The sequence below is a fragment of the Hyperolius riggenbachi genome, chromosome 5 (genome assembly GCF_040937935.1).
Source record: "Hyperolius riggenbachi isolate aHypRig1 chromosome 5, aHypRig1.pri, whole genome shotgun sequence".
In the NCBI taxonomy this organism is placed as follows: domain Eukaryota; kingdom Metazoa; phylum Chordata; class Amphibia; order Anura; family Hyperoliidae; genus Hyperolius; species Hyperolius riggenbachi.
The window spans coordinates 130,803,396-130,815,760 of record NC_090650.1 but is presented as its reverse complement, the minus strand read 5'-3'; the positions used below and the strand labels follow the sequence as shown (position 1 = coordinate 130,815,760).

At 44.4% G+C, this 12,365-nt stretch overlaps 1 protein-coding gene across 1 annotated transcript in view; it reads right to left on the bottom strand.

Moving 5' to 3' along the window:
- Positions 1-12,365, bottom strand: part of LOC137518421 (collagen alpha-4(VI) chain-like) — a 267,080-nt gene that overhangs the window by 142,088 nt on the left and 112,627 nt on the right. Inside the window, exons 5-6 of the mRNA XM_068236258.1 lie at positions 7,417-8,013; positions 4,673-5,293 (exon numbers count right to left, since the gene is read on the bottom strand). Of these exons, the coding sequence (XP_068092359.1) occupies positions 4,673-5,293; positions 7,417-8,013 (1,218 nt within the window). The remainder of the gene's footprint in view (positions 1-4,672; positions 5,294-7,416; positions 8,014-12,365) is intronic.

Below are 12,365 nucleotides of genomic sequence, written 5' to 3'. Positions count from 1 at the left end.
GAAGATGAAGAAGAAGAAGAAGAAGAAGAAGAAGAAGAAGAAGAAGAAGAAGAAGAAGAAGAAGAAGAAGAAGAAGAAGATATAGAAGAAGACGATATAGAAGAAGATATAGAAGAAGATATAGAAGAAGACGATATAGAAGAAGATATAGAAGAAGACGATATAGAAGAAGACGATATAGAAGAAGACGATATAGAAGAAGACGATATAGAAGAAGACGATATAGAAGAAGAAGAAGAAAGATAAAGAAGAAGAAGAACAAGTATATACAGTAACACTACTGAACAAAATTAAGGACACAACTTCTCTTTCCACATTTTTTTTTAAAGGAACATCCCCACATAATCACTTGCTGTTGTTACTTGGAAAAAAAGAGGTTTCTTGCATCATTCACCCTCAAAACAAGTGTTGGAAGCTATTTAAGGCCAATTCGAATAGTCAGCTCGAATAGTTAGCTCGAATACCGACTCGAATAGTGAGCTCGAAGTCCGAGGTCGAATCGAATAGTAAAAATTATTCGACTCGAATATTCGAATGACCTCGAATAATTTACTATTCGAATTCGACCAAACTCGAATTTTAAAAAGGGGTATTTGAGCACCACTATTCGAGTGAATAGATCTACCATAAGTTTTGATGAGATCATTTACATTTCAAAAAAGAGGGATTGCAGGAGACTCTACAAAATCATATATAAAGCCTGTGCATGTGACAGTATTTTGTATGGTTCGGATCTAGCTCTGAAACATGCCTGAAGAAGAAAGTTAAAGTTTCGGAAGCTTGCAAAGGAATCTTGTACAGTTCGTCATTAAAGGTATCACCTAAACAACTTTTGTTGTTATGTCTTCGGATTCCCATACATGCTAGCATTACCCAAAAAATTGCTACTTATGAATAGTGGGAAGTCAAAAAATACATTTTTCTAAAAGACCTTGCAGTTTTTGAGAAATAATAAAAAAAACATTTTTAAAAATGCAAAGGAAAAATGAGTTTAAGGTCAATGGGAACTTCGTAAAAAAAAAAAATCAAACAGATACTTACCTAGGGAGAGGGAAGGCTCTGGGTCCTATAGAGCCTTCCCTCTCCTTTCTCGGTGCCATCATTGCTGCGCTGGCTCCCTCGTTTCAATCCCCCACTGGAGGAGGCTTCGGAAGTCTTCAGGAGCCAAGTGCTCCCGAAGAAGGGCGGCTATGTACTGCGCCTGCGTGAACGTTCAGGCGAATACTGCTACAGGGATAGCCAGTGCTGGAACGAGGAATCCATGAGAGGAGTAGGAAGGATCTATAGGACTCAGAGCCTTCTCTCTTCTTAGGTAGCTGTTTGAATTTTTTTACAGGTTCCCAATGGTTTTAAAACTCAGGGAATTTTTTTTCAAAAAGACCTTATAGTTTTTGAGAAAATCGATTTTAAAGTTTCAAAGGAAAATAGTATACATTTAAATGCAGTAAATGACAGTTAATGTATTTACTGCATTTACATGTATACTTTTTCCTTTGAAACTTTAAAATTGATTTTCTCAAAAACTATAAGGTCCAATATAATCCATGCAATTTTTGTGATTGTAGCATGTATGGGGGCTTTGCTATTAACGTTAAAGTCAAATCCATAATCATGGCTAAAATCCAAGTCGAATTCAGTGCTCCAATTCAAAGCCGGATCACGATCAGGGCGTACCCGGATTTTGATTCTGCCGTGGCCGGATTTACTCGAATTCGTGATTGGGGGTATCCGAGCATCACTGGTGTGCACACAAGATTTGTATATACACTGGTTGCTCTGCATATTCAGTCAATGCCAGGTCCCCCGAGTTAGATTTGTTTCAAGATCTTGTCGAGAAGGAATTGACCACACTGTCCAGGGCGTCCAGGGCTCCTTCCGACCTCTCCATCTCTGAGCGACAAGCTTTGATGGCACTTGAGAATAATAACAATATTGTCATACGCTCGGCAGACAAGGGGGGTTCGGTGGTAGTCCAGGATGCATTAGACTATCGAGCGGAGGCCCTTAGACAGTTGGGGGATGTGGATGTGTATCGACCCTTACTCCGGGATCCAACCCAGGATTTCCTCCAGGATCTTCGGGTGCTGCTGGACCTTGGGCACAGCACGGGTGTTTTGACCAAACGAATGTCTGAGTATCTGTGTCCATTGCACCCGGTTGTGCCCGTCTTCCACCACCTCCCTAAGATCCACAAACCGGATGTTCCCCCGCGGGGCCGGCCAATTGTGGCCGGAATTGGCTCCGTGGGTGAGCGTCTGGGAGAGTGGGTCGATGCACATCTACATCCCCTTGTCACCAGACTCCCTGGCTACTTGCAGGATACCCGCCATGTCCTCTCGAGCTTCGATGGTTTCGTGTGGGGTAGTGGGTATTTGTGGGTGACTATGGATGTCACGTCACTTTATTCGTCTATCCCACACGATTCAGCTTTGGTGGCCATGGACTTTCATCTTTGCAAGTATTCCTCTTTTGATGCTCCACTACGGGCCTTCCTCGGGGGGGCTGTTGAGTACCTCCTCACACACAATTATTTTATGTTTGATTCGGGGTTTTATCTCCAGAGATGCGGAGCTTCCATGGGGGCTAAATTCTCTCCCTCCCTTGCCAACCTCTATATGGGGTGGTGGGAGGAGCTCCGCATCTTTGGGGATGAGAACCCCTTTGCCTCCCATATCATTTGGTATGGCAGGTTTATTGACGATTTCCTTTTGGTGTGGGGGGGTCCTCCGGCCCTCCTCGAGGAGTTCCTGAGTTATGTCAACAATAATGATTTTAATTTGAAATTTACTATGAATTCGGATCCGTTTAAAATTGATTACTTGGATCTTACTCTTTTTGGGGATCCCTCATCGCACACAGTTTCTACACGCACCTTTCGAAAATCAACAGCAGGGAACTCCATCTTGCTTGCTAGTTCATGTCACCCAAGGCACACCATTAATGCTATTCCCACGGGTGAGTTTACCAGGGCTGCACGTAACTGCTCAGATCCGTCTGATCTGGAGCGGGAGTGCAATTTGGTGGAAACCAGACTTACACAAAGGGGATATACAAAAAAACAGTTGGCTATAGGACGCCAAAAAGGTACTAGGAGACCACGCTTAGATCTATTGAAGAGCAGAACTGGTGGTGAGACCGTAGAAGACCGGATCACCTTTGTTACCGGCTACAGCCTGGAGTTTAATAAAATTACTAATATTGTTAAGAAATATATTCCAGTGCTGCATCCGGACACAAAACTCAAATCAATCTTGGATAAGGGGTGTCGTTTTTCTGCCAGAAGGGCCCGAACTTTAGGGTCCATTCTCTCACCCAGTCTTTTCCGGTCTCCCACCATGTCTCAAGCTCCTACATGGTTAACCACAGTGGGTTCCTATCCTTGTGGTTTTTCCACATGCAAATATTGTCATTGTCATAAAAGAGGCAATACTATATTCTCCTTTGCGCATAACAAGGATTTTCCCATCAAACAATATGTAAATTGCAATACCAAATGCACGATTTATGTTATATCTTGTTTGATATGCCACATCCAATATGTGGGCTGCACTACTCGCCACTTAAGAGCGCGTATAGCGGAACACTATTGTGGCACCAACTGGAACACTTTTCGTAAATCTGCTGTTTCTAAACATTTTGAAACTGTACATAGGGGGGATTTATCCTCTTTTAGTTTCCAGGGGGTCGAGCGGGTGGTATCTCCAGTTAGGGGGTGCGATATCCAAAGATTGTTGTTGAAACGTGAAGCTTTTTGGATTCACAGATTGGGCACTCGCACACCACAGGGTTTGAACAAGAAGTGGGATTTAAGCTTAGTTTACACATACTGAGTATCATATCTTTTCTGCTTGTAATTGTAAATTGTGCTGTACCCAATTATGACATTATGTGGTTTGTCAGTGATGTTTGTCTCTCTCCTTTGTGTATTTATGATAGTCTATACTTCAGTGGTAATGAGGCTTTTTACATCTTTTTATATGCTATTTTCCAATGTTATTATTGTACTCTTGTATTGCATCTCTAGAGGATGTTTGTCCCTTTAAGGAGCGGTTTGTGTGTCTCCGGGGGTGGGGTTTGCCCCTCCCTGGTTTCACATAAATTACTCCTCAGGCAGGTTCACTTTTAACTACGATTAAGGGCAGATGGTAGGCCCGATACGCGTGAGTTGATCCTGTGATTTTATTGCATGTCTGTGGAATTTTTGAATTTTTTGAATAAACATATCAGCCTTTTACTTCAACCTGGTCTGGATTGCGGATCCTTTTGTGCATATCTAACACTTGTGTTTATACTCTGGGTTATCTGATACATTGGAACCTTCTTACATTGTATTATTTGTTCATTTCACTTGTATTAACACCTCAGTTTACCATTTTCATGTTATGACTTGTGAATGGCTTGCATATTATAAATAAACTTTTAACATTATATTTTGGTTTGGTCTCAGTATATTCCACATTAGTGACAATCTTATGCACTGCTAACATTGCATTGCATAAGAGAGGTAACAGAAACGTTATCCAAAATGCCACACTCAGCCCCAGGTACCTGCTGCCTCTTCTACTTCTGCAGGCAACAGAGGCAAAATGACAGATCATCTATCCCTCTACTCAGGCAGATGACCTCTCTATTTTAGTGAAGAGGTGGTCTACTTAATACTAACGTTCCTTACCTTCCTTTATAGACCTGACCAGTAATGGGAATGCAAATGATTTTAAAACAATTCCTTTGCAAAGACGCTTCTTTAGTCTAAGTTCAATATCTGAAAGTTGAAGAAAAGATTCCACGGTGGTGATGTGTTTCGCTGGTGGGTGTGAAACTAAGTTCTTCAGCTCTGTTTTGTTGGCATTTTGAAATCCTACAGCAAAAACCTCTACTCCCAAACGTCTGAGTTTTGCTGCAGGCTTATTTAGATTATCTACTGACTGGCCACTGGTCATGACCACAGCAATCTGCTGGACACCTCGGTGTGCTCTGCCACCACTCTTCCTGGAGAAAACTTCCTTTCTCACAAAATCAAGAGCAGCTCCGGTGTGTGGCTGTCCTCCTCTGTATGGCAATTTCGTTATGTAGTCCAATATGTCATACTTATCCTTAAAAGTGTTAAGTTTGAACTCCAAACTGGGCTTGTCGCTGTAGAGAACTAAGCCAACATGAACTTTATGCAAACCGATCTCCAAAGCATTGATGACCTTGTGTAAAAATACTCTTGTAAGCTGAAAGTTGGTATCACCGATGCTGCTGGATTGATCAATCACAAAAACAATATCAGCAACAGAGGCTCCAGTGCAAACTAGAGGCAAATGTAGAAAAATATTGTGAGTATAAAAGCATTCTATAGTTAAATCTTGTCAAAAGAAAACCACATCCCCCCCCCCCCCAGCACCCTAATTGCAGCCAGTATCCTCATCCACCCTGCCCCAAAGTGTGGCCAATATCATATTAACCCCCCCCCCCCCCATGTGTGGTCCGTGTGCAAGTATCCTCATGCCAGTGCTGTCAGTGCTGCTAGTATCTTGATTCTCATTTCCCTGCCACAGTGCATCCAGTATCCTAGTCCCTCCCCTCCCCCAACTGAGTGCAGTATTCTGGTTTCTCCCCCAACAACGTGGCCATTGTCATCATTCTCCCTTTCCTTCCCCAAACGTAGCCAGTATGTACACTCATCTCATCCCCCAAGTGCACCTACCTCCCTTTCCCCCTTCCCATACACTATCCAGATTGGCCGCAGCAGAAGTAACATATCTATTGCACCACCGGGTCCTCTTGCCTCTTCTTTCCTGCAGTTCGGTAAGTGTGTACCAGAGCCCCCCGTTGCATGTCACATGACATCAGTAGACTATGGAGGGATGCTGCTGTATGTTAACTGCATCCAAAGAAGAGCGGCACCACCAATAAATTATAGCTCTTTTAACAGAACGGCAGCAATAACAGACCGCTGTTTTGGGCCTCTTAGCCCTTTCTCAAATTGCATAAGCCATAAGCAATTGCATAAGCCATAAGTAATTTGAGAAAGGGCTAAGAGGCCCAAAACAGCGGTCTGTCATTGCTGCCATTCTATTAAAAGAGCCATCATTTACTGGTGGTGCCGACCCTTCTTTAGATGCATCTGTGATACCCCTTGAGGCACAGGAGTTGGGGTATTGGCACCCCGCCTTGTCCATTGGGTGCTCCTCCAATTTCTGTGTACGCTGTATGTTACTTCCGCTGCAGCTGCTCTGCACAGCACATTGGGAGGGGGAGAGTGAGGTGCCCCCCGACCCCCATCCCAACTATAAGTATTAGAAATTTAGGTGTGACTCACAAATAAGTTGACCCCTATACTTTTCTGTAGTGAATCAAACCTAGATTTCTTGACTTACAGCTGAGGATATTTGGTATGTATTTTATAATTGTGCAGTACTGACCTTAGGGCAATTTAAAATGCAAGACCTTAGGGAAATTTAAAATTTAATCGTAATGCCCTTTTCCACTTGTGTGATTTGATTTTCACCCAGTGCATAGTGCATTTTTCTTGTGTTGGCATTTGAGTTATGTCAATGGGAGCCCAAGAAGATTTTGCACAGCAAACTTGCTAATTAATTCTGATATCTGAGCGACACGTGGATATTTAATTCTTAATAAAAGTAATAGTTAAATTGTTATAGAGCTACTCTTACAAGAGCTACTACACTAAGATGCAAACAAATATTTGTTAGATGTTACTATGGGGTGGTTGCAGGGGTGGGGGGTTTAATGCCCCCTCTGACAGCTGTTTAGCCTAGAACCTGCTGTGCCATGACACCAGGTTAAGATGAGGTTCTCTAGCATCAGAGATAGAGATACCAAAGTCCCCCCCACACACACACACACACACAGTATTTTGTGTTAGCCTAGTGGTTCCCTAACTCCCTCCCCCCCCCCCCAGAAATCCCGGGTAGACTACCCTAGTAGTCTTTTGGTCCTCCCCCCCAAAGTATTCCCCTCAAAGTAATCCAGTTAGTGGTATGGTAGTCCCTGAAATGTGCTCCCCCATCTTCTGCAGCCCTGCCCACTCTCTACTCCCTGATTCTCAGATCAGAGAGGCAAAGCCAAAGAGTGGATGGCACTGTAAAAGACATAGAGGCCCTCCAGTGGCTGGAGCTCTGCACAATGCGTGTAGCTGTGCATGTAGGGGGAGCACAGGAGGGGTGCCCGAGGAGAGGGTGGAGGAAAGAATTCGGGCCCCGCATCCTTTGCACTGCCAACTTGGCTGGGCCCCATCAGGCAGTATCGGCTCTACTACCCTGATGGTGGCCCTGGAACAGCGGGAGGGAGGGGCATGCCTCTTCATGGCTCTGTGCCCAAAGGCTGGCACCTTTTGAACCTCTGATTCAGCTTGGCTCTGGATGACTCAGTATAAATCAATAATAAAATTTTTTTAAAAGTCTACATTACCTGCTGGAACATTTGCCTTCAGAGAAAACTTTAGCATTTCCTGTGTGACAATCGTATTAACTACTTCCTTTTGAGCTTCCCTTAGACCTTGCAAATCTTTCAGATGGAAAAAAAATGGATCAGTTGCTATTTCTTCTAATTCTCCTTTGTCTGAATTCTGAATGCCAATTGCAATAGTTGTAACACCAATGCCTTTTAGCTGCTTGGCGTATGCAGTGACAACATCTTGAGATTTTGCAGATGTTATGATAACGGCAAACTGTGGTATTCCTTGGTTAATGCGGCTTCCAGCATCTTCCACAAACATAGTTGAGCGCAAGTAATCCAAAGCACGTCCAGTGTTTAGAGGGCCTCCTCTGAAAGCAGTGACTTTTATGCGCTCTGTAACCTCCACCTTGGTGTCATATGTGTTCAGCAGGAACTCGGTCTGTGGTGCTCCACTGTACTGTGCCAGTCCAACCCGATATTTGTTTATACCCACATCAAGCTGTTCAACTATTCTGGTAATAAAAAGTTTGATCTGCTGAAATATTGAACTTCCAATATTAGAAGAAGAGTCAATCAGGAAAACAACATCCGCATAACGTTTCGAAAATGCTAGAAAAAAAATGACAAAACATGCAGTAAGTAACATTGCTCAAAATTTTTCTCTTGCACTAGACTCTAAAGGCGCGTACACACATGCGACTATAGTCGTTTGAAACGACCGTTCCCCGATCATTTCAAACCACGATCGTTACAAAAAACACGCAAACGATCATTAAATGTAACGATCAACGACCGTAATCGTTTGAAACGAATTTTCCATCCTGGCGGATTTTTTGTAACGACGATCGTTATAAAAACCCCTGTGTGTATAGAGATCGTTACAAAACGATCGTTCCCAAACTATAGCACATGCGCAGAAACCATTTATACTTTGTACTTACCAGAGATGTGTATGTGTTTTGTGCTAAAAATCATATGTTGATGTATATGTGTGTTTGTGTATGTGTATTGATGTGAGTATGGTATGTATATGTATGTAGCTATAGATATGGATATAGATATATGTACATATACATATATATAGATATACATATATATATATATATATATATATATATATATGTATATGCACACACACATATACACATACTGTACATATATATATATATATATATATATATATATATATATATGTGCAGCAACATCTGTAATGATTGAAGTCCTTTTATAATATAGCTCTGGCGTCATTTCCTCTAATCTACAGAGAGAATGCTTGTTTGGCGAACGAACACTACGCAACTTCATATTTCCTACAGTCCATCAGCAATGACGTTCTTTCCATTTTGACAAACGACCTTATGGTTTTACATAGTTACCTCCCTCTGAAATCTACGTAACATCCTGGATCGTTTGCAAACGAACGATCTTATCGTTGAGCAGTGGTGCTCAGCAGAGCTCGAATATTCGAGTAGCTCGAATATTCGAGCTCTTTTTCAGCTATTCGAGCTCGGTATTCGAGCTCCGAATAGCTGGAGCTATTCAAATGGGCTATTTGAGTGAACTCGAATAGCCCATTCACTATTCGCGCTATTCGAGCTAACAGCGCTATTCAAGCTCGAATACCGAGCTCGAATAGCGTCATAGCCCAGATTGATGTCCTTAGAGCCAATCAGAGGGCTCCCAGGCCCTCTGACGGCAGCCAATCACTGAGGGGGACCCTGGCCAGCCCCTACCCTATAAATAGCGGCCGCCATGTTCCGTTTCTCCGTCCTTGCCCGACTTTGCACAGAGAGAGATCTGCTCCTTTGTGCGTTGGCATAGCAAGAGCTTTATTGTGGTCATTTACCTAGCGTTTTTGCTCACATACACCTCCTATATACACCTATATTGTTGTTAGTTAGAGAGACATTGTATTTTAGTTAGTAGCTTTTGTGTTACATAGAGAGAGACTCAGACAGCTGCTGCAGGCTTACAGCTTTAGGCCTCAGGGCCTTGCCTGTGTGGGCATCTGTTCTCTCCTGTCCTCTGTTTATTTCTCATCTATACCAGTATTTCTGCTGTCCTTTAGTACTGATTGATTGTATTTTGTATTGTAGTTATATACTGTAACTGTACTAGGACACTCACTCAGTCACTGTTCATAGGCTACTAGCTCCTGCGTGTGCGTGCACTCACTGTCTGTGTACTGTACACACACTCTATTTCCTTCTGAATAGTTATATACTGTAACTGTACTAGGACACTCACTGACTGTCACTGTTCATAGGCTAGCTCCTGCGTGTGCATGCACTCACTGTCTGTGTACTGTAGTGTACACACACTCTATTTCCTTCTGAATAGTTATATACTGTAACTGTACTAGGACACTCACTCACTGACACTGTTCATAGGCTACTAGCTCCTGCGTGTGCGTGCACTCACTGTCTGTGTACTGTAGTGTACACACACTCTATTTCCTTCTGAATAGTTATATACTGTAACTGTACTAGGACACTCACTGTCACTGTTCATAGGCTACTAGCTCCTGCGTGTGCGTGCACTCACTGTCTGTGTACTGTACACACACTCTATTTCCTTCTGAATAGTTATATACTGTAACTGTACTAGGACACTCACTGTCACTGTTCATAGGCTACTAGCTCCTGCGTGTGCGTGCACTCACTGTCTGTGTAGTGTACACACACTCTATTTCCTTCTGAATAGTTATATACTGTAACTGTACTAGGACACTCACTGTCACTGTTCATAGGCTACTAGCTCCTGCGTGTGCGTGCACTCACTGTCTGTGTACTGTACACACACTCTATTTCCTTCTGAATAGTTATATACTGTAACTGTACTAGGACACTCACTGTCACTGTTCATAGGCTACTAGCTCCTGCGTGTGCGTGCACTCACTGTCTGTGTAGTGTACACACACTCTATTTCCTTCTGAATAGTTATAATCTGTAACTGTACTAGGACACTCACTGTCACTGTTCATAGGCTACTAGCTCCTGCGTGTGCGTGCACTCACTGTCTGTGTAGTGTACACACACTCTATTTTCTTCTGAATAGTTATATACTGTAACTGTACAAGGACACTCACTCACTGACACTGTTCATAGGCTACTAGCTCCTGCGTGTGCGTGCACTCACTGTCTGTGTACTGTAGTGTACACACACTCTATTTCCTTCTGAATAGTTATATACTGTAACTGTACTAGGACACTCACTGTCACTGTTCATAGGCTACTAGCTCCTGCGTGTGCGTGCACTCACTGTCTGTGTACTGTACACACACTCTATTTCCTTCTGAATAGTTATATACTGTAACTGTACTAGGACACTCACTCACTGACACTGTTCATAGGCTACTAGCTCCTGCGTGTGCGTGCACTCACTGTCTGTGTACTGTAGTGTACACACACTCTATTTCCTTCTGAATAGTTATATACTGTAACTGTACTAGGACACTCACTGTCACTGTTCATAGGCTACTAGCTCCTGCGTGTGCGTGCACTCACTGTCTGTGTACTGTACACACACTCTATTTCCTTCTGATTACTGATTGATTATTGTAATTTCTGGTTGTACTTACTGTTACTACTTACTGTACTAGTAGGGACACTCAGTCACTGTTCATAGGCTAGCTCCTGCGTGTGCGTGCACTCACTCACTGTCTGTGTACACACACTCTATTTCCTTGTGATTATTACTACTGATTATTGTAACTTCTAGTTGTACTTACTGACTCTGTTACTACTTACTTACTGTACTAGACACTCACTCAGTCACCTCGCCCACCAACCCACTCCATTAAAGTACCCCACTTTTCACCCGCCCTTTTAAAAAACTTTTGTGTTTACGCCCAAAACATCGAAGATGTCTGGAAGTGGCAGCCAGCGCGGTCTGGGCAAGGGGAAGGGCAGCAAGGGAATCAGGAGGAGAGGGAGCAGCATTGTGGCAAGCCGCGGGCGCGGCCGCGCCACCATGCACAGTTCCGCAGCAGCAGCGTCAGTGGCTAACATTCCTCCTATAGCCACTGGCCGTGGACGCCTTGGGCGCCGCCCAGCAGGAGCATCTGCAACTCACGCTGCAGAGACACAGCAGCAGCAGCGTGTAGCACCTGCTCCGATTTTCCTCCAGCCGGGTCGGAAACGTCCCATTGAGGAAAAGGATACAGACACTGTGGTGCAACTGATGACGGAGGATGAGCAGCCCGCCATCAGCTCTGCATCCGAGGCCTCCACCCTCACCACCACCACCACCACCCCTGTTCGCAGCAGCCGCCCAGCAGGGCCTGGGGAGGAGGCCAGTTCACCGTCAGTCGCCGACCTGTCACTCAGCACTCTTTTGACCCCAGGCATGATGAGTCAATTGTCTGCTGTTGTTGGCGATTTGGAGGAGGAGATGCTGATGGGCACTTTGGGGGATGAGGGATTGGACAGCAAGACTGTGGCGACAGTCAAGCAACCCATCCATGCATCAGGAGAGGAGTTTGGGGGGTCATCATCCCAGCAGGACATGTTTCAGGAGGGGGAGGATGATGATGACACGGTGACAGACAGAGACTGGGTGCCACCAGCTCCAGGGGATGTCGTCATCAGCAGCTCTGAGGAGGAGGAGGAGGATGCGCTTGTGGGCCTTGCAAGGAGGCGCATCATTGCAAGCATTGGCAGCAGTAGGCAGGTCCCCCAGCCTGCTGGTGTCTCAGGCTCAGCAGCAGCAGCAGCAGCATCTGCCAGTACCACCACCAGCCGCACCCAAGCCCCCCCCCAACCACCACAGGGAGACAGGCAGCAGCGGTTCCATGCCGTAGGGGGTTGTTTTTGTCACCAATCTGGCGCTTTTTCACCATGCCCACAGTGTACAGCAAGTACGCCACTTGCAACCACTGTCAGCGGAAGTTGAGCAGAGGTGCAGACCCCTTAAAGTTCAGCACCAGCTCGCTCATCAACCACCTTGCTGCGAAACATTTC